Source organism: Homarus americanus, unplaced genomic scaffold, assembly GCF_018991925.1.
Source record: "Homarus americanus isolate GMGI-L3 unplaced genomic scaffold, GMGI_Hamer_2.0 scaffold25483, whole genome shotgun sequence".
NCBI classification, from domain to species: domain Eukaryota; kingdom Metazoa; phylum Arthropoda; class Malacostraca; order Decapoda; family Nephropidae; genus Homarus; species Homarus americanus.
This window is the reverse complement of record NW_024726235.1, coordinates 5,168,686-5,189,918: the sequence shown is the minus strand read 5'-3', so window position 1 is coordinate 5,189,918 and position 21,233 is coordinate 5,168,686. Positions and strand designations below refer to the sequence as shown.

At 41.9% G+C, this 21,233-nt stretch overlaps 2 protein-coding genes across 2 annotated transcripts in view; both read right to left on the bottom strand.

Annotated features, from left to right (window-relative positions):
- The window catches only part of LOC121865539 (retinitis pigmentosa 1-like 1 protein), a 56,995-nt gene extending 48,858 nt beyond the window's left edge, over window positions 1–8,137 (bottom strand). Inside the window, exon 1 of the mRNA XM_042365056.1 lies at window positions 8,008–8,137. Coding sequence (XP_042220990.1) covers window positions 8,008–8,137 — 130 coding nt within the window. The remainder of the gene's footprint in view (window positions 1–8,007) is intronic.
- LOC121865468 (homeobox protein aristaless-like) lies at window positions 6,948–20,675 on the bottom strand. The gene is made up of 4 exons (XM_042364933.1): window positions 20,526–20,675; window positions 18,847–19,257; window positions 18,623–18,668; window positions 6,948–8,850 (listed from the first exon to the last, which is right to left on the bottom strand). Exons 2-4 carry the CDS (start codon window positions 19,248–19,250, stop codon window positions 8,155–8,157), a joined length of 1,146 nt encoding a protein of 381 aa, XP_042220867.1. The 5' UTR covers window positions 19,251–19,257; window positions 20,526–20,675; the 3' UTR covers window positions 6,948–8,154.
- Window positions 20,676–21,233: the final 558 nt, after the last annotated feature.

The following is a 21,233-nucleotide window of genomic DNA, read 5'->3' as shown; positions in this document are numbered from 1 at the left end:
GGGGGGCTCAGGTAGGGTATGAGGTAGGGGTGAGGGGATCAGGTGGGGGTATGAGGGAGAGGAGGGGATAATCAGGTGGGGTTCAGGTATTGATAACAAGCAACAAACTGGACATTATCTAGGTTCGAATCCACTACGAAAATAAGGGGTCTTCAAGATGATGGTCCCTCTCTCTCACGCCCTGAAAGCTTCTGAAAATTCCTCATCCTATTTGGGTCTGGAGGATTTCAAGCTTAGAATAGACCAGAGGAGGAAGTAACTCACTGACTCACTCGTAAACAGAAGTGCGAGTAGGAGAGCTTATATGAGCCCCTGTGTACTCGAAACTACTCGCCTCACTCCTCCTTCAACAATGTCAAGATCTACGCTCATGGGGGGTATACCTGTAGCTAACATTTACAGGTCCACGTATATATTAGGTGAGATTAATCCCTCCCTCTCCTGTCCCCACTCCATCTTCTTCTCCGCCTGCTCTGCCATTACAACGCCAGGCGGTAAATCATTTTGAGTTGAGTTTGTGGTTATCTGTGTGTATATCTGGCGAGGTATCCCACGCTCTCGTTCTACTGTACCACTAGCGGCCCCTGATGTCTTTGTGAAGGGGCAACTTACCTGACCACCGCTACTGTACTGTTCTACTCTGCCTCCTCCTTTACTGCCTTTGTTGGGTCTTGTAGTCTTTTACGTCTCTTATTCACTTACTCGCTGATATATTTTTCTTTCATTTATACTTGTATCTATTTAGTTTTATTCCTGATTTGTTTGTTTTGTGTCGTGTATAATAAATGCAAACCCGGATGGTAGTGTAATTATCTTCTACAATAATAATCTACAACTGGACATTTATATTGTAGCAGTAACAAGAGTCTTATTAATAGTCTTAAGAGAACAGGACACTCTTTTATTTATTATACTACAATCAGTGTTTTACATTTATTCCAGTCATCGCTCTAGTTCTGTATATTATAGAAGCTGGTATAATTATTGCTTTGGTCTGGTTAGTTAAGTTCAAGAAGAGGAACTGTGTTAGTAATTATGGCAAGTTATAGCTACAGGTGAGCTTACTTGACGTTTTTAATACAGTCATTATATTAATAGTTTGTCCTTGAAAGTGTTTGTTGTTGTTGTTGTTATAATGTATTAGTGAACTACAAAAACTTAAGGCTTGGGTTTTTGTGTGTTATAATTAATTAATGAAATAGAAAAATATAGCATAAGGCCTTGAAGCAATTAATAGGATCAGATCATTACACTAATTACCAGCAGTTAAACATTAAGTGAGATGAATCGTTCTGAATATTAATTAAGGCGGTGAGTACATCAGGTGTTCAGGTAGCTACTGTTTGTTTACCTGTGTGTTACGTATTAAGGTTGTATAATGTAGCTTCTGTATTAACCTTCTGTATTAACCTTTATTTAACAATTGATGTCCGAAGGTTAATGAATCCGGGGTCTCTAAGCTCTATGGAATCCGGGGCCTCCGAACTATTGTGAATCCGGGTCTCCGAATTCTAGTGAATTCGGGGCCAATGAACTCTAGTGAATCCGGGGCTTCTGAATCCTAGTGAACCCTGGGCCTCTGAACCCGAGTGAATCCGGGGCCTCTGAACCCGAGTGAATCCGGGGCCTCTGAACCCGAGTGAATCCGGGGATTCTGAACCCTATTAATCCTGAGCTTTCGAACTCTATTGAAGCAGGGGTCTCCGAACCCAAGTGAATCCAGGCCCTCCGAGCACTGGTGAATCCGGGGCCTCCGAACTATAGTGAATCCAGGGCCTCTGAACTCTAGTGAATCCAAGGCCTCTGAACCCTAGTGAATTCGGTGCTTCAGCGTGGCGTCTCCGTTCACTGCCACTTACTCCAGATAATGACGCTATTTGACTACAACTTCGGGGCTACTTAATGACCCTGGTGATGACCCTCCCAAATGGTTCACGTGTCAATCTTCGTCTCGTTACGTGTCACAAGTTTAAGTCATCTGCTTCCGTGTGGTGTGGTGAGGCCTCGTCCACTGCTGCTGCTGGAGGAACACCCATAATCATTGGAACTTAACAAGAGCATTTTTTGGGCTTTAAACCATCGTCGTCAAAGGGTTAAACCAGTCATCATACTCATGGATTAACCCGTCGTTCTCAAGGGGTTAAATAGTCACCATACTCAAAGGATTAAATCATCGTCCTTGAAGGGGTTAAATCATCGTCCTGAAGGGGTTAAATCATCGTCCTTGAAGGGGTTAAATCATGTCGTCCTCAAGGAGTTCGTCATCGTCCTGAAGAGGTTAAATCCATCATCCTGAAGGGGTTAAATCATCGTCCCTTGAAGGTTAAATCATCGTCCTTGAAGAGGATTCGTCATCGTCCTTGAAGGGTTAAATCGGCATCGTCCTGAAGGGTTTAAATCATCGTCCTTGAAGGGGTTAAATCATCGTCCTGAAGGGGTTAAATCATCGTCTGAAAGGGGAGTTCGTCATCGTCCTGAAGGGGTTAAATCATCGTCTGAAGGGGTTAAATCATCGTCCTGAAGGGTTAAATCATCGTCCTGAAGGGGATTTAAATCATCGTCCTCAAAGGGGTTAAATCATCGTCCTGAAGAGGTTAAATCATCGTCACGGAAGAGTTAAATCATCGTCCTTGTGAAGGGGTTAAATCATCGTCCTCAAGGGGTTCGTCATCGTCCTGAAGGGGTTAAATCATCGTCCTGAAGGGGGTTAAAATCATCGTCTGAAGGGGGTTAAATCATCGTCCTCAAGGGGTTAAATCATCGTCCTCAAGGGTTCAATCCTCATCGTCCTGAGAGGGTTAAATCATCGTCCTCAAAGGGTTAAATCATCGTCCTCAAGAGAGTTCGTCATCGTCCTGAAGAGTTATCCTTCGTCGCCCAGGGGAGTTAAATCATCCTCAAGGGTTAAATCATCTCGTCCTGAAGGGGTTAAATCATCGTCCTGAAGGGGTTAAATCATCGTCCTGAAGGGGTTAAATCATCGTCCTGAAGGGGTTAAATCATCGTCCTTGAAGGGGTTAAATCATCATCCTGAAGGGGTTAAATCATCGTCCTGAAGGGGTTAAATCATCGTCCTCAAGGGGTTAAATCATCGTCCTTGAAGGGGTTAAATCATCGTCCTTGAAGGAGTTAAATCATCGTCCTCAAGGGCTAGCTAGTCGAGTAATAAAACTTTCTATTGTTCAATGACCTAATGAGAAAAACACAAAGCAGTAATAATAATAATTGTTGTTACAAGTGGTCAAGTCTTCTCTGCTGGGTTCCTGTCATTAGTTTTGTTTTTGTTAATTTATTTATTGTCATACTAAACGGATGTTAATTAATCACCTGGCTGCATACCTGTACACCTAAGACTTTTTTTTTTCTTTTTACTTTTTTTTTTTGCCTTTCGTTGTGTTTAGAATTTATTGGACTCTTGTATTATTATTAACCACATTCGTTTTATTTTTGGTGTTTGTTATAACTGTGAATGGCCAGTTTGTAGTAAAGGCTATTATTATTATTATTATTATTATTATTATTATTATTTATTGTTGTTGTTGTGGTTGTTGTTGTTGTTGTTGTTGTTGTTGTTGTTGTTGTTGTGGTTGTTGTTATTATTAGAACAAACCAAGAATTAATTAATGAACACCATTAGATAAAACACAACACATAAACCACAGCCAATTAGCACGAGGTAGTTTGTTTAAGAGTTATTTTATTAATAATATAACTCATTATAAACAAGTTTTAACCCGGTAATCAACGAGAGGTTCCCAGTTGATGTACTCTATTGTTTATTGTATTTTATTTATTCATTATTGTATTTATTTTGTTGTATTTATTGTTGTATTTATTTTCTATTCATTGTTATTTATTTTTTAATTTCTTAAAATTTTGTTCACTCGAGTTTCTTAAAATTTTGTTCATTCGAGTTTTTTAAAATTTTGTTCACTCGATTTTTTTTTAATTTGTTCACTCGAGTTAGATTATGTTCAAGTGAGTTAAACAAGGCGATATTGTCCTAAAACACACACAGCTAAACACTAACTCATTAAAATTGTGACTTGACCTTTCTACAATAGAGCTAAGAATAATGTTAATTTTTCTTGTTATATCAGTGTTAGTTAAGTTAATTTTTAGTGTTAATTTTGTACCTGGTTCATTATATATTGTTTTTTGGTTTGATGGAAATGTTATGTTCAGTAAAATGAAGCTTAGTTGTGTGGATGGGTTTATATTTAAGCTTATGCAGGATTAATATTTAAGCTTAGGTAGGGATAATGTTTAAGCTTAGGCAGCATTAATGTTTAAGCTTCGACAGAATATATATTTTAAGTTTGTTTATGGAGTTAAATTTAAGCTTAGATAGGATTAATATTGAAGCTTTTTATGTAGACAGAGTTAATATTTAAGTTTAGGATTAATATTTAAGCTTGTATATGTAAACAGGGTTAATATTTAAGCTTAGACAGAATTAATAATTAAGCTTGTTTGTGAAGACAAAATATACTTCTGCCGTTGTTGCTTAATATCTGGTAATTTAATACCCTTTTATATACTAAGTAGAGGAGGATCACCTGAATATTAGGCACCCCAGCTTATTTGACCTGAAGATTAGGCGCTCCAGCTTATTTGACTTGAAGATTAGACACCCCAGCTTATTTCACATGAATTTTAGGCACCCCAGCTTAATTTACCTGAAGATTAGGCGCCCCAGCTTGTTTCACCTGAAGATTAGGCGCCCCAGCTTATTTGACTTGAAGATTAGGCGTCCCAGCTTATTTCACCTGAAGATTAGGCGCCCCAGCTTATTCCACCTGAAGATTAGGCGCCCCAGCTTATTTCACCTGAAAACACCCTTTCCTGACCAAACTGCCGCCAGGTAGCGAAATTTGATTTTTTTAATTATCATGAAGGAGATTTTAAGTAATTATATTTATCTTTTTATGATTTTTGTTGATATTCTTCTATGTGCCATCATTACTAGGTAGGCTAGGCAGCTAGGTCAAGGGTTAAGTAAGATTAAGTTGGGTTTGGTTAATTTGGCTAAGTAAGGTGAGGTAAGATTAGGTTATGGTAGATTAGGTTACATCATGTATGGCTAGGCAAGGTTAGGTTAGGTTAGGTTGGATTAAGTAAGGTAAACTATGGTTAAGCTAGGTTAGATTAGGCTAACATTACGTTAAGTTAGGTATATGTACGCTACCTCTTGAAAAACCCATCTGTCACCTCAACCTAACCTAACCTAACCTAACTCAACTCAACCTACCCTACCCTAACCTATACTAACCTAACATACCCTAAACTAATCTACAGTAACCCAACCCAGCCCTCCAGGTAGCTTTAGGGTGTTTCATTACAGGTGAAAACAGCTAGCGGTTGGGGGGCTAATCTTCAGGTGAATCCTTTATTTTTTTTCACTAATGTTTAAATAATAATCTTTTGTATTTTCATATTTGTTACATCGTTTATAAGTAAGTCAGTTTTATAAGTTGTATTTGTGTATCCTTAACGTGGTTCACTACAGTTTATAAGTGACTGAAGTATTGCAATTGTGTAACTGATTGTTTGCGTCTTTACAAACTCTTGGTATTGTGTTGTTTGCATACAATCATACACAAGTCTTCTTTATTAACGACTATTGATTTTTGTGGGAAAAAGCACATGTGTAAGTCTGATAATATGTGTTGATTATATAAGAACATAAGAACATAAGAATGGAGGAAACTGCAGCGGGCCTATTGGCCCATACTGGGCAGTCCCGTTTACAACCAACCCCTATTGCTCATATGAGCATCCAACCTATGTTTGAAGCAATTCAGCGTATTCGAGTTAATGATGATATTTGGTAACTTGTTCCATCTATCCACTACTTGTTTCCAAACCAGTTTACCTATTTCACGCCTACCCAAATTTGTCTAATTTAAAACCACAGCTACGAGTTCGTTCCTGGTTGACACTTGAGTACCTTTAATGTCCCTTTGTTTAGCCCTTTCGTTCTTCCACTCTATACACCCCATCAGGTCGCCCCGCTCTAATACGTCTCGAGGGCGTAAATTACGGTGCTTTTAACCTGTCTCTATACTCAAGGTTCCTAATGCCCGATCTTGTCATTCTCTGAATTCTTCCAAGGATTCTATATCCATTCTCTGTAATACGGTGACCAGAACTGAACTGCGTAATCCTGTGTGTGGTCTCACAAGAAAGAAGATACGTTTTAGGATGACCTCAGTCTTGTAACTAACACTTCCTTGTATGAACCCAAGTACTTTTATTAGTCTTTGTTACGAGCAAACACATTGTTTACTTGGCTTAAGGTTCCTACTTAATATTACTCCCAATCTTCGCAGTCGGATTTCTATGGCATCAATAAGTTGAAGAAACCATCTGAGATCTGGCTTCCTGCTTACATCTCCTATGCTCGAGTAATTTTAAGACGAGTCGACATTGAATTTCATCTGCCATTTTTCAGACCATTCGAAAAATTTGTTTAGATCTTCCTGTAGTTTTGCCGAGTCCTCGTCAGATTTAATAACACGTCCTATTTTAGTGTCATCAGCAAATTTACTTATGTTGCTGTCTATGCCGATATCTATGTCGTGTATCTGGAAGTTATACATCGATACACCTTTATATATGTTCTATCTATATAACACCTGTGGGATAACTGGCGTACACCTGTCATATGCAGGTGTGTGTCTGTGTAAAAAGTATCTAGAGATTTACATGCTTTAGAAATGATCTAATTTAACGTATATTACAAATTTTGGTGTTTTTTGTTTTTTAAGAGCGCAGCACCAGAGCACATTACCGGGTCTGTGTGTATCAATGACACACCGTTCGTGGACACCTGAGGCTGGCAATACTACACACCTGCCTCATCACACGCTACACTGACTCTAATCAACTAACAGCTGATTCGTGGAAAAAACAGGATTTGATTACTTGTCAATGAAAAGATATTATTTTCTGTTCATGAGTTTATTCAGAGAGTAATCATATACACCAAGGACTTGAAGGTAATAACTTTGGCTTCTATTAAATAACAGCAAAAAATAATAAAAATAAAACATGACAAATATTAAATAAGCTATATACATGACCCAGGTCAGGTCGGGTCATAAAGGCTGGATATATTGTAAATAAGGCAACAGACTCTTGGACGGGTCACTTTGATTATTGACTGTGTGTGTGTGTGTGTGTGTGTGTGTGTGTGTGTGTGTGTACATATTATAGTTTGATTCGTTCACTACTATACATTATACACTACTATACAGCATACACTACTATACATCGCCATTATACACTCTAGAGGCACATCATTACATTACTCCTGAGTCCCGGCACTAACTTAGCCGCCTTTGGCCACCTGTGTCCATTTGGTTAAAACTATTTGTTATGATTGGATGAATATATTGGCGTCACGTTTTTACTGCTAGTTGGTTCTCCTCTACACCTGGCCTCCTGACGAGTTGTGGTAAAGTGTCCATTTGTATTCATGGCCAGGTGTGTCAGTGGTCACCAGCGTCCATGGCCAGGTGTGTCAGTGGTCACCTGCGTCCATGGCCAGTGTGACACTGGTCACCTGTGTCCATGGCCAGGTGTGTCAGTGGTCACCTGCGTCCATGGCCAGATGTGTCAGTGGTCACCTGCGTCCATGGCCAGGTGTTTCATTGGTCACCTGTGTCCATGGCCAGATGTGTCAGTGGTCACCTGAGTCCATGGCCAGGTGTTTCATTGGTCACCTGTGTCCATGGCCAGATGTGTCAGTGGTCACCTGCGTCCATGGCCAGGTGTTTCATTGGTCACCTGTGTCCATGGCCAGATGTGTCAGTGGTCACCTGCGTCCATGGCCAGGTGTATTACTCTTCATCTGCGTTCGTGATCACTTGTGATATCCGCCACTATAAAATCCATCAAATTGGTTGAGTGACAAACTGTCGAGGATTCACTGTTCATCCTGCGGTCCCTGACAGAACCCAGCCAACCTGAGAGGCAGCAGAGCCGCCGTTGGCTGGGGCTCACCTTCGTTGTGGGTTCTAGCAGCGTTGCCCACTACAAGGGTGGTTTCTGCAGCAGTGACCGCCTGCCCGGGCTCTGCGTTTTCACTCCCTGCAGTCAGAATAGTAGCCAGTGACCGTCCTGAGGCGGCCATCCCTGGACGCCGGGTCTTCACGCCGTGATCTCGCCGGCCTTCCGCATCAGCTCCAGCTTCACTTCTTGGTCACGCGCCTTCAGCCTCAGGTCCTGGAGGGAGGCCTGCCGGCGCTCTGCATCGTCCCGGCGCAGAGGGAGGGGTGCAAGAGGGGGAGCTTGCAGCCCCTGAGGGCCAGTAAGGGGTGGAGAATATGGTAAGGGCGGCGCCAGGCCCGATGACGAGAGGGTGGAGGCATGGGACTGCAGGCCTGCAAGGGAAGGCAGATAGGGCTGCAGGCTCGCCAGGTAGGGCGCTGCTTCTAACTTAGAACGCTGAGACAGCTGTGCCAGGACGGATGTAAACGAGGGAGTGTAGGGCAGCAGGTGGGGGGCAAGTGCAGGTGGCCTGTACTGCAGGTCACGGAGGACGGCCAGTGACGGGTGCAAGTAGGGGGAGCCTGGGGACAGGAGGGCCTGGGAGGCAGCAGAGGTGGGCGGCAGGTAAGCAGTGGGCGGCGGTGGTACACGGGCGCCGTGAAACATGGCAGTATGGTCGAGATGTTTCGGTGAGTGCGGGTAGCCGAGACCGGCGAAGGGGCTGGAGATGGTGGGAGGGAGGGCAGGGTTCTGGAGGGGCAGAGGTGCTGACGAAGGGAAGGCGCCGTACGGGTGAGTCGACGGACCAACCTTCTCCTGCTTCCTCCACTTGGCCCGCCGGTTCTGGAACCACACCTGGCGGAGGAAAAAGAACCAAGTTAGAGTTATATTACGGCTGACGAAAATTAAAGTGTGGGAATAGATCAGCTGTGTTACGCATATATCAATTATAGTGTTGTTTATGATCACTAATCCCGGCCAGCAGGTCCTGAAGCGGTCCAAACCTAATAACACGAGGCGAGTTATTGGCTCTCGACATGACATGGACCTTCAGATGAAAGTGGCCACCGGGCTCCCTCACAACAACCAACTCCTCAATTTTTCTTCATTATACACAAATCAAATTCCGTTCTTTTGATCCCTCGGTGCTGGCTCATAAAAACTCTCACATAATACTGGCCTGAAGCGTTGCCCTGAACTCTACCGTCTCTTGACAAGGGGGGTGGGGTGGGGGCAACTTAGCGAGCAGGCACCCCCACCCCGTCCCCCCTGGACCAGACGGGGGTGTGTGTGTGTGTGTGCGTGTCTCCCAGCCGTTCTTCAGCCGTGTAGACAAGGGCTGCCCTAACTTACTAGCATCATTACTGCTATATCAGGAGAAAATTTAATTTCCCATGACAGGTTAATTTCTTTCTACTTTATTTGTCTGAGTGATGTTTCTCGCGAGACTAATATAGCTGCTTCTATCCCCGTCCACTGTGGATGATTATACCAGGCGCCGCCAACCCTTCAGGGCCTACCTCAGCGTGCAGCAGCGGCAGGAGGAACACTGAGTCATAGTGGACGACTTTATGTAGTAACTCACACAAGTCCATCTAATGAGAGACTACCTTCTCATACAGCACCGTACCCCTAACTCCTCCCTCCGTCAGTGTCACACAAGACAGTCACACAGGTCCTGCTTACACCGTCTGCTTCCTCTTGTCGTTTTCCTTCGTCAAAGAAACCAATAATGGGGACACTACCAACTCCCTATTGTGTCACGAAGACTTTATTCGGACACCTAATGACTCCCTCCCCCTTCCCGTGTACCATGAAAACAACACGATACTTCTCTACCCCCCAGAGCCAGACTGAGACACTATATAGCCTCTCACTCCTCCTCTTCTCCCTCTCCTCCCCATCCTTCCCCTCACCTCCCCCTTTCCTCTCTCTCTCTCTCTCCTCCTCTCACCCCTAATGTCTCAGGAGCAGTAGATAGAACACCCCCGAGTCTTATTTAGTGTGGTTGTTGAAGGGGAAACACGAGTATAATTGAGCAAGAGCCATATATAATAAGGGAGGTAATTAAGGAGCCTAATTACCTACCACCACACAACCGATCGTTATTCCTCTGGCCTCTCATTATCGACTCTGGATAAAAAAAAACACTGGTGGGTGATTTTGGTGTGGAGCAGCTGTTGAGTAGTGGGCGGTGGGTGTGAGGTGGTAGGACTCGTGGGTGTGGGGTGGTTAGACTTGTGGGTGTGGGGTGATTGGACTTATGGGCGGTGGGTGGTTTGAGTAGTAAATGGGTGAGTGTTGTAGGGGATGGGTGGCTGGAATTGTGGGTGGTTAGGCTTGTGGGCGGTGGGTGGCTAATCTTACAGGTGGTGGGTGGCAGATTCAGTAGGGGTTGGGTGGAATAGGCGGCAAAGCTACCAATTTGTCTAATATTTTGAACCTCCCATTACCACATCCCCATTAACCCCAGTCCTCCCCATACCCTAACGCCCACCACTTCCTCCTCCCCATCATACATACATACATACATACTTATATACATCCTCGACTCCTTCTTCCACCCGAAATCCCTCGTCCGCGAATTGCTGTTCGACGCCACAACCGCATCCAGCCCATACGAGCACGTACTGATCGCTATAAGAACAGCCCAGTCCCAACCATTGTAAAAAAATTATCAACAACTCGTAATCAACCAGTGTGTTCACTCCCAGTCAATCTTACCTTTTTACACTGTTACTATGTTGAAATGCCCTGTAGTATGACCTTCACCCCACCTAGTTATTATATATCATATTTGTATCACCTATGTTACTTGTATATTATTTGCCAATCAAGAGACCCATTCCCCAATTATATAAATATAATTTCAGCCTTATTATTATTATTATTATTATTATTATTATTATTATTATTATTATTATTATTTACATGCATACAGGTTACAGAGAAACTAGGAAAATAAGCGTAAGGTGGGGTCAGGTTAGAGTAGTGTGTGTGTGTGTGTGGACGGAACGCATAGTTGGGTTATGTTTGGCGTAAAAACCTGAGTGACGCACATGTTAAATTTGGCGTATTAACCAGAGACACATTGGTTAAATTTGTCTTAAATTTTTTAACTGTTCATAACCCGAACCAAGAACGTGCACGGAGAGTTAACCGTTGTGCACTCTTTAAAATTAAAACAGTGCACTTTTTTTTTATTACTGTGCACTCATTGATTAACACTGTACACTTTGATTGACACTGTCCTCTTTAAGTTAACACTATATATTCTTTGTTAACATTGTGCACTGTTAAGCTGGATCACTGTTGGTTAACCCAGTGCACATTCGAGTTAACAGCGTGCACACTTGACTAGACAAGGTGCATCTTGAAGTAATCTTGTGCACTCTTACAGCTGTGCACACTCATGATGCACAGCGGACAGTCTGAAATTAGCGGTCATGGTTGCTGCAGAGAGAGAGAGAGAGAGAGAGAGAGAGAGAGAGAGAGAGAGAGAGGAGTAATTGCCTTTAATTGTGGCAGATATTGAAGTATTTAACGCTAGCTGTCAACCTGTAATTGGTATAATTGACACTTGTTAAAATAGGGAAGATTAACATCCTCCTTCCCTCCCCGACTTCCTGTAATTGTTAACTGGTAAAATCGGTAATTGGCCAGGGTCATAATAGGGAATCTTCTTCTCTCCCGATATTTGGTTAGGTTAGGTTTGGTTAGGCTAGGTAAGGTTAGTTTAGGTTAGGTTAAATTTGGTTAGGTTTGGTTAGAATTTGTTTAGTAAGGTAATGTAAGGTTAGGTTTAGTTAGGTTAAGTAAACGAAAATTGGTATAAGTGAAATAGACATTCTGTTGAAATGGGATGACTTGAAACTATTTTCTCGTAACGTTTGATATTAATTAACCTATTACATATTAATCGGCATAATCTGAAAATAGGCATAATCCACACCTTCCTATTTCAACATGGTATCCAATAATCATTATATACTTCTTAATTGTTTATAAAATAGGGGAGATTCACAACCTATTTTCCAACACATATTTATACTTCCGTCTCTACTGCGATTTCCCCTCTTCTCACCCCAATTACAGGTAACCAATTAATTCCGGTCCTTCCAATTTCGTCTTTCCGGGAGAAGCCAATTAAACCAAGCATTATTTAAGTGTCTCTTTAGGGGTTGTGTGTGGGTTGGGGGTGTGGGTTGATGTGTGGAGTGGTGTGGGTTAGTGTGTGGGGTGGTGTGGGTTGGAGTATAGGGGTTAGTGTGTGGGGTGGTGTGGGTTGGAGTGTGAGGTGGTGTGGGTTGATGTGTGAGGTGGTGTGGGTTGGAGTGGTTAGTGTGTTGGGTGGTGTTGGAGTGTGGGGGTGTGGGTTGATGTGTGGGGTGGTGGGGTTAGTGTGTGTGGTGTGGGTTGGAGTATGGGGGTTAGTGTGTGGGGTGGTGTGGTGTGGTGGTGTGTGAGGTGGTGTGGGTTGATGATGTGGGGTGGTGGTGTGGGTGTGGTGTGGGTTGAGTATGGGGGTTAGTGTGTGGGGTGGTGTTGGTTTTTGTATGGTGGTGTGTGTGTGTGTATATGTACAGGTGCGTGTGTGTATATGTACAGGTGCGTGTGTGTGTGTGTACAGGTGTGTGTGTGTACAGGTGTGTGTGTGTGTTGGTAATGAATTCGTTTATGTTTGTGTGAGATGACTTGTAGGTGTGTAGTATACTGTAGGTGTATTGTTGATGACTAGGTACACCCTCTTCCTCCTCCTCCTCACGTATCACCTTCCTTCTCCATCATTTCTTTCATTCCTTATTTTTGTTTCCTTCATCTCTTCCCTCTTATCCCCCTCCCCCCGTTTCTCTTTCCTTACCTTCTCTCCACCAAATTTAAAAATTTTTCACCATCTCCTTCCCATCACTCCCTCTTCCATCATCCCTTCCTTCCACATGTCCCTCTCCTCCCCACAATTATCCCTTCTCCTTTCTTCCTCCTTCCCCCCCACCACCCCCTCCCACTTGACAAACGATGAGGAAACGTAAAGAAAAAAGAAACAAAAAATATCTACAAAAAAGAAGTCATTCCATTACGATCAGAGAGGCAGCATCGACAGGCGTGATAATTGGGACAGGTTAGCAATGAGGTGGGGACCAGTCGTAAGGGGCTGACTGGGCTATTGCTCTAATAACACAGCCCTTTGTCGTCACCCGGTTAATCTGGTCCTGTGAATGAGTGAGTGAGGAGGTGAGGGAGATAACAGATGATGATAGGGAGGAGAGAGGGAAGAGGGAGGGAGTTGGAAAGAACGGAGGAGTGGAGGGGGGAGGGAAGGGGAGCGTGAGAGAGGATGGGAAGGAGTGGTGTCGATGAAAATGTTGTTCTTGAGGCTTATGTTGTTATCTCTCTCTCTCTCTACCACACTATCCACCACACAGAGAGAGAGAGTGTGATTCGTGACTCGCATCAGGAAAATCAACAAAGCTCTGTTCCGGCTTCAGTTCACCTGTGACGATAAATCATCCCCTCTCCCCCGGCGCTATTTATAACCCACACACACTTGCGATATATACAATAGCAGAACAAGTCGCGATATATACAATAGCAGAACAAGTCGCGATATATACAGTAATAACAGACACGGTTAAAATAATACGAGATACTGTATAACGATAACTATAATAGAATTAGTTGAATAAATAAATACTGCACAAATGCATATAGAACTATCGAGGTTTTTAATTCATAAGTAAACAGCATTGATTGAGGGAGTCGTTTCTACACGGCGGGTCTCTGTAATTTGTATGAGTGTGTATACTTAAAGCTGGGTGTGTGTGTGTACCGAGGTAGAGTGTAAAGTAGAGGGTGTAGGAGAGAGTCTTATGACCGGGTGTTGAAGTACAAGTGTTGTAAACCTTGAAGATGTGTGTGTGTGTGTGTGTGTGTGTGTGTGTGTGTGTGTGTGTGTGTGTGTGTGTGTGTGTGTGATCAGCGACTTTTGACATGTGTTTCGATGTTGTTGTTCGACTATTATTGTCCGAATTGCTTACAAGATTGACTGAAAAATATAAAAGAGAGAGAGAGAGAGAGAGAGAGAGAGAGAGATGATGATGATAATATCGTAGAGTATACTAGCGTGTGACTTATTTCCCTAACGTATGGGAATGTATAGAAAATAATTACCTAGCGGTGTGTCTTAAATTTTGGTAAGACAGGGGAGAAAAGGTGAGGGGAGGGAGGGGATGCAGGGAAGGAGAGGCAATAACTAAGTTCTCATCATATTGTTGCGGGAAAATAACAGTAAACCTCAAGAAAAACAAAAGATCCATATTCACTGCTGTTTAAAAATGAATCATGACAGGAAAACAACAACCAAGTGAGGAATTCCTATATTTATAAGATGAATTATTATTTCTTCTCCAACACAGTGAGAAATGGTGGTAGACGCTCCTCCTGCGGTACTCCAGCCCTTTTTAACCTCACACACATACTCTTCCGTCACAGAACCGCGAATAGAGAAAATTAGTACCGATTTCTGTAAGGATTCAGTACTAATGATAAACACCTCGTTGATGGGAATTAGGTAAAAAAATATTTGCAACAGTGGACGGTGATCTCTGAGCTACTAGGAGAAACAAGTGGTAATAGCAACATAAATAACTGCTAACATATGGAGATTATTATAATGCTTTGAACTAAACACAACGTGAATCATCATCTGTCTTTTCCTCAACGTATTTATTTTTGTTCATGTTTAGTTCTGTCTGTCTGTCTCGCGCACACACACACAAAGACAAAAGTGTTTGTTTGGAGGGGAGTAATTGTCCACAAATATATTTCTAGTCAACCTCGACAAGAACCTTCTATTTGCACTGTATTATTAGGTATTTTGTTTTTAATTTTTATTTTTACTCTTTGCATAAAATAGATATCTTAATTTTGTTGGTTTGCTGGAACTACGAGACAGACAGACAGACAGACAGACAACGATCATTATGAACTCCGATACTAACAAGAATCTATCGAGTGTCGCTTAATACTTACAGCACTTTCCTTAATATATAGTCAGTTTCCTATAATTTAGTTAGTTTCCTATAATTTACATTTAAGTTTCCCTATCTGGTATATAATGCAGGTGAACTAAGCTAAAAGAAAAACTATTTAAAAATTCGACCAAAAAATTATTGCTTGTGCAGTATTTTGTTAAGATTTGCCCGAAATGTGGAGAGTGTAGCATCGTGTAATTTATCACACACACACACAGATTATAATGGCAATAATTATTTTATATAGTTATTCCCATAATAGTGATTATATATTATACTAACGACAAGTGTAAGAAAAACCCATGATATGGAATAGTTATTATAGGTCAGTCTCATAACTTAACAACACTTCTCCTGCGACACCATGGTTCAGCCTTCGTAAACACTAACTCGAAATATCTCCAGCGATAACTTGTGATTCTGCCTCTTGTCTCGGGATACTTGTTATATTACTGATTATTTCCTTAGTGTTAAATAGATTACACAAGATTTGAGTGAGTGTGTGTGTGTGTGTGTGTGTGTGTGTGTGTGTGTGTGTGTGTGTGTGGAATCCATTTTTTTCTGGAGCAACATCTTACAGACTGTGAAAACATCTGTATTTTTTGTATAACTTATAGCTACAGGTGTATGCTGTATGCCTGGTGTATGAGATATACCAATGAGGTGTGTATACGATTATAGGTCTTTTCTTTATCTCTGTGCTAGATATACAACATACTCATCGATAATTTACTATTAAGTCTGGCGTGTATGTGTCGTGTATGTCCTTCTTTGGTGTATGATTTGTTTGTATTATTCCATTTTGACTTAAAAGGATGCTCCGTAGTGTATAGTGTATATCTATCGTTGTATTGATGACTGTATATGGCCGATGGGGGTTTCACAACTTGTATGGTTAACGAAAATTGTATAGTGTATGGCCATCATTCATCAGAGGTGTATTGTTGATTATACACGGTGGATTTGTCAGGCAATATGTGTGCAGCACAATATATACAACGTATGACATTCACCGGAGTATACATAGAGAATTTTATAATACGATATCGGGATATACATTATGTATGATGTTTATTCACCGGTGTATGTATAGTTGAGTATATTCAGTAGTGGTAGAGAGAGCGACAGGGTATGCGCATCAGTATATTCCACGCATTTACCAGAGTATACACAAGGCGATATACGCAAGGCGGTACAGTATACGCAAAGGTTTTTCTCCCCGACGTACGGGTAGCGGGTGTATATACGCTAATGTTGTGAGTCTTAGTCGTTTTCGCGGCGTGGGCGGGAGTTACGGGCGTGGGCGGGAGTTACGGGCATGGGCGGGAATTACGGGCATGGGCGGGAATTACAGGCGTGGGCGGGATTTACAATCATGGGCGGGATTTACAATCATGGGCGGAAGTTAGAGGCGTGGGCGGAGGAGGTGAGGTTCCGTGAAGGCGGGCAATAAGCGTCATTCCGCCGACATTCATCAAACGCTAAACAACCACGACACACATTCATTACCGTCGTTCATCACTCAACATTGACAGGCAGCCGTGCTAAGGCAATATTCCCACAATACACGCCCTAATTTGCACTTCCTTCCCCGGGACCGTAGTTTAAGACCGTACATCAACTACGGCCCCCAAAAAGAGAAAAGTTCGTTCGTATCTCACTGACCAGGTTGTGTTGTGGTTCATCAGCTCATAGATATCACCTCATTAGACACCTTTACTCAAAAATGTGATGCAAAAAGTAGAAAATAAAGCTTGGCGAACATAGACGCCTGGCGATCAGAATTTTGTCTCGTCGTTAGCGCTAAATGGACTGTGCCACCCATCCTCCTCCTCTCTTCTAAGCCCCACTAGATTTTTTTATAGGAGCGCATATCACACACACACACACAGACAGACACACACAGACAGACACACACACACACACACACACACGTGGAAGGGTGGACTAATTTGCGTCTCTTGTTATCTCTCATCTGTGTAAATTTATTGTTATTTTTTTAATTTGTATTAATTTTCGTATTTTTTGTCAATAATAATTATGTATGTATCCTATGTATATTTTCTATACATTTATTTATTTATTGTTTGTTTCATTATTATTTACTGGGATTATTATTATTATTGTTATTATTATTATTATTATTACTGGTATTATTATTATTATTGTTATTATTATTGTTATTATTATTACTGGTATTATTATTATTATTGTTATTATTATTATTACTGGTATTATTATTATTATTGTTGTTATTATTATTATTGTTATTATTATTATTAGTTATATTATTATTACTGGTATTATTATTATTATTGTTATTATTATTAGTGTTATTATTATTATTATTGTTATTATTATTATTGTTATTATTATTATTATTGTTATTATTATTATTGTTATTGTTATTATTATTATTATTATTACTGGTATTATTATTATTATTGTTATTATTATTATTATTATTATTATTATTACTGGTATTACTATTATTGTTATTATTATTATTATTTCATATTACGATTAACACTGGGAGTATCATCTTTCTTTAGTGTCACTATCTTTTTTTTATTACTATTGCGTATTATCGATGGCACTCTCTGGCACTCCTACTTCAACACCCACCAGTGCCACCTACAGTATACGCCTACACCCCCGCAGTCCACATTTTTCCAATCCAACGGCTTAATATAAAGAATTATCTAATCCTCCAGCTTGTCAGTACGTCTCCTAATCCCCACCCAATCCCTCACCACCATACGTCTCCTAATCCCCACCCAATCCCCCACCACCATACGTCTCCTAATCCCCACCCAATCCCTCACCACCATACGTCTCCTAATCCCCACCCAATCCCTCACCACCACCAATCACACATTGGAGTAAGGATGTTCTTAGGAGTTTGTCTTAGCGTGTTGTTATTCACCAATATTTTAAAGACAACTTAAGTCATAATTCGCTAATCTTTCCAAACACAATCCACGGGGTGATTCATTAACCCCTCAAGACAATTTAGATCATATATATTGTTTTTAAATTTTATGACAAGACCAGTTATATTTCGATTAAACCTCAAATATATTTATCGTTTAGTTTTGACAGTTTAAAGATATTATTTGTTTTTTATTAAATTTCAAGATAAATTTTAATAATAATGGTTTAAATTTTCCAGGTTAGTGAGGTGTTGTCTTTGTCTTAAAGTAGAAGTCGGGAACGCCTTAAGACAACGGAGCTACTTGTTCACAGACTTAAAGACATCTTCCCAAAGTCTTAATCACAGGAACAAACATCTACAGGTAAGTACAACAATAATGTCATTGTAAACAAACCTTAAATATATAGACAAAAATCACCACCAGCCAACAAAACCCAATTTGGTTTATTTTTTAGTCATTGATAACTTTAAGTTGGAGAAGTATCGCGTCTCTGGGCTACAGCTTATTATTCTGGTTTTAAAAGATCACCTGAAGAACTGTAGCCCTGAATGTCGGTCCAAGGTGTGATATAAGGTGGAGTCGATTGGGGTGAATAAATGTTTGAGGTAAAATAGTGAAACTTAGGTAATATAATAAGTAATAATGGTAGGGATTATTTACCTGTATGCGGGCTTCCGTTAGTCCAATCTTCATGGCTAGTTCTTCTCTGTGAGACGAGAGCGAGATGTATTAGACAAATTATAAATTTCATGTACATTATATATATCGGGTCTATGGTATATGTATTTTATGTCTATATGAAATACATTAATTTAGATTAACCTTTCGGATTGGTGTAAACATGGTGGTTGTTCTATCATGTGAGGCAGGTGGGGGAGACTCACCTGGTGAACACGTCGGGGTAGTGAGTACGGGCGAACACCTTCTCCAGTTCTTCCAGCTGGTAGGAGGTGAAGGTGGTGCGGTAACGGCGCTGCTTCCTCTTGGAGGGGCCGCCTGCGTCCCCGCCGCCCTCACTGCTCCCCTCCCCGCCCCCGCCGCCCACGTTTCCGCCTTCTTCCTCTTCCTCACACACCTCCTCCTCACCCTTCCCGACTTCTATTTCGGAGTCTGTATCTACCACGTCTACCTCCAGGTCTTCATCAGGGTCTTGGTGTGGGCGTGTGGCCGGAGGGTTTTGGTGGTGGGCGGGGGTGGCCTGTGTGGGACCGTCGCCCTGGCGTTTGAGGCACATGTCTAAGGCCACGGACACGGGCGTGGGCGTGGGACACTCCTCTAGGATCCCCATGGTCGACCTGCAACAACAAGGAGTAACATCAGTGCCACGGAGACATGTCAGGTGTCAGGGGCAGGCAGGTGTTAGTGCCAAGCCTGACACACACACACACAACCAAACGATATACATATATACTACAACTACACACCACAAACAAAAGCTAAACTCTTTATGCTACAACTACGCGATATACTCATTATACTACATCAACACAACCAAACAATATATACTAACATACCACAACCAAACATACCACACCATACACACCACACCATACACACCTCACCATACACACCACACCATACACACCACAGCCGACTAAACCAACATCTATGGCGTGAAACCGGAAGATCAACATAATGTATTTCCGCGTCCCATTGTTTTTCTACCATGTCCTAAACTGAGGGTGAACCATGTCGTCGTCGCCGCCTCTAACCCACAACATGATCTACCACAAGAGATGGTCCAGCTCACTCCACCCTATACCACACACAACATGGCACATATCTACCTGTCACCTCATATATCTACCAACACCAATCACATCATGAACGCTATATACATTATTACTTTATACATACATGCAAATAATGAGAAGATTTAGGTTAAACGTCTTGAGTGTTGTTAAAGGGGGGGGGGGCGTCACTTAACGTCTATAAAAGTGAGTCTAGACGTATATTATAGTCTTATTTGACGTCACTTTCAGGTGTTTCAGGGTGCGCTACGTCGTTAATTACCTAACAGGTAAATTTAACCTGAATGACTATATAAGGAGATGACAGAAACCCGAACTCTTTCACCTGAGATAAAATAATTACAGGTGTACAGGGCTAGAGATACGTTAACGCAGCATCGGATGTTTATATTTTGGATGTAGACAGACACACACACACAGACAGACACACACAGACACACAGACAGACAGACACACACACAGACACACTCAGACAGACAGACAGACACACACACACACACCCAAAGAGAGTAGTTATTACACTGGTGGCTGGTCGGTGTCGCAGCTCTAGAGAAGGTGGGAAACAAACACACTAATATTGATCAGCGGGAGTAATCAATACACACACATACGAACTAGACTTGTATTTTTCAGGTAACTACACGTGTATGTTTAGCTTAATGGCGTGATGGTCAGTCCACGGGGTATATTTCTGTATATTTCACCCTCAACATTCAGCCTTAAGTCACCATCTGTTCAGGGAAAATGTATTAAAACACCGCAAGATTCGCTGGAGATTATAATGGATTTTCAGGGGTAACTTTGTCACGTACCGGAAGTCACAAGGCACAGCAGGTAGATCACCAAACTTTTACGCTTTATATCCTTCAGGGTAGTTTTGACCGCGAGCGAGCGGCAGAGTTTTGTCCAACACTGGCTTTTCGCACCTGTCCAAACTGGTTGACAGCGGCGCACTGACTGACTGGCGAAGGTGAGTTGGCCAGGTAGAAGGTCCAGGTGAGGGCGCGGCCATGTTGTACTCTCCCCGCCTCCCGACCAATCACCACCGCCGCCCGGGTGATGTCACTGACACAATACACTGGAGGGGAGGAGTCGCCCCGCCCACCGTTCACAAGACTACTGTAGTGGGTTTGTTGATACAGCTCAAGCCAACATAATTTTTTTTCTTTAATGGAGACTAAAATCACTTTGCATTCTTAACCTTTATTACGTAAAAATAACAGAATTGAGTGAGCGGCCATCATGTATATAAATCAACATTTAGTAAAGCATTTATGGCAGACTCATTCTCTCCCCCAGCGATTGTAAGTTTATATTCCCAAGAAGAGAACCTTCCTTAAGATTTTCAATATTCACCGTAAGGTAAAATGAGCCTTAAGACATATTCACCTAAGACATATAACCAGGGGTGTTGGTGGGGCTCGTCTGGGCGGGCCCTGAGGATGTGACATGTATGGAAGGCAGGGTAGGAAATAATTATGATATGCTAATAACATACTGTCCGCCTATACACAAAGGCC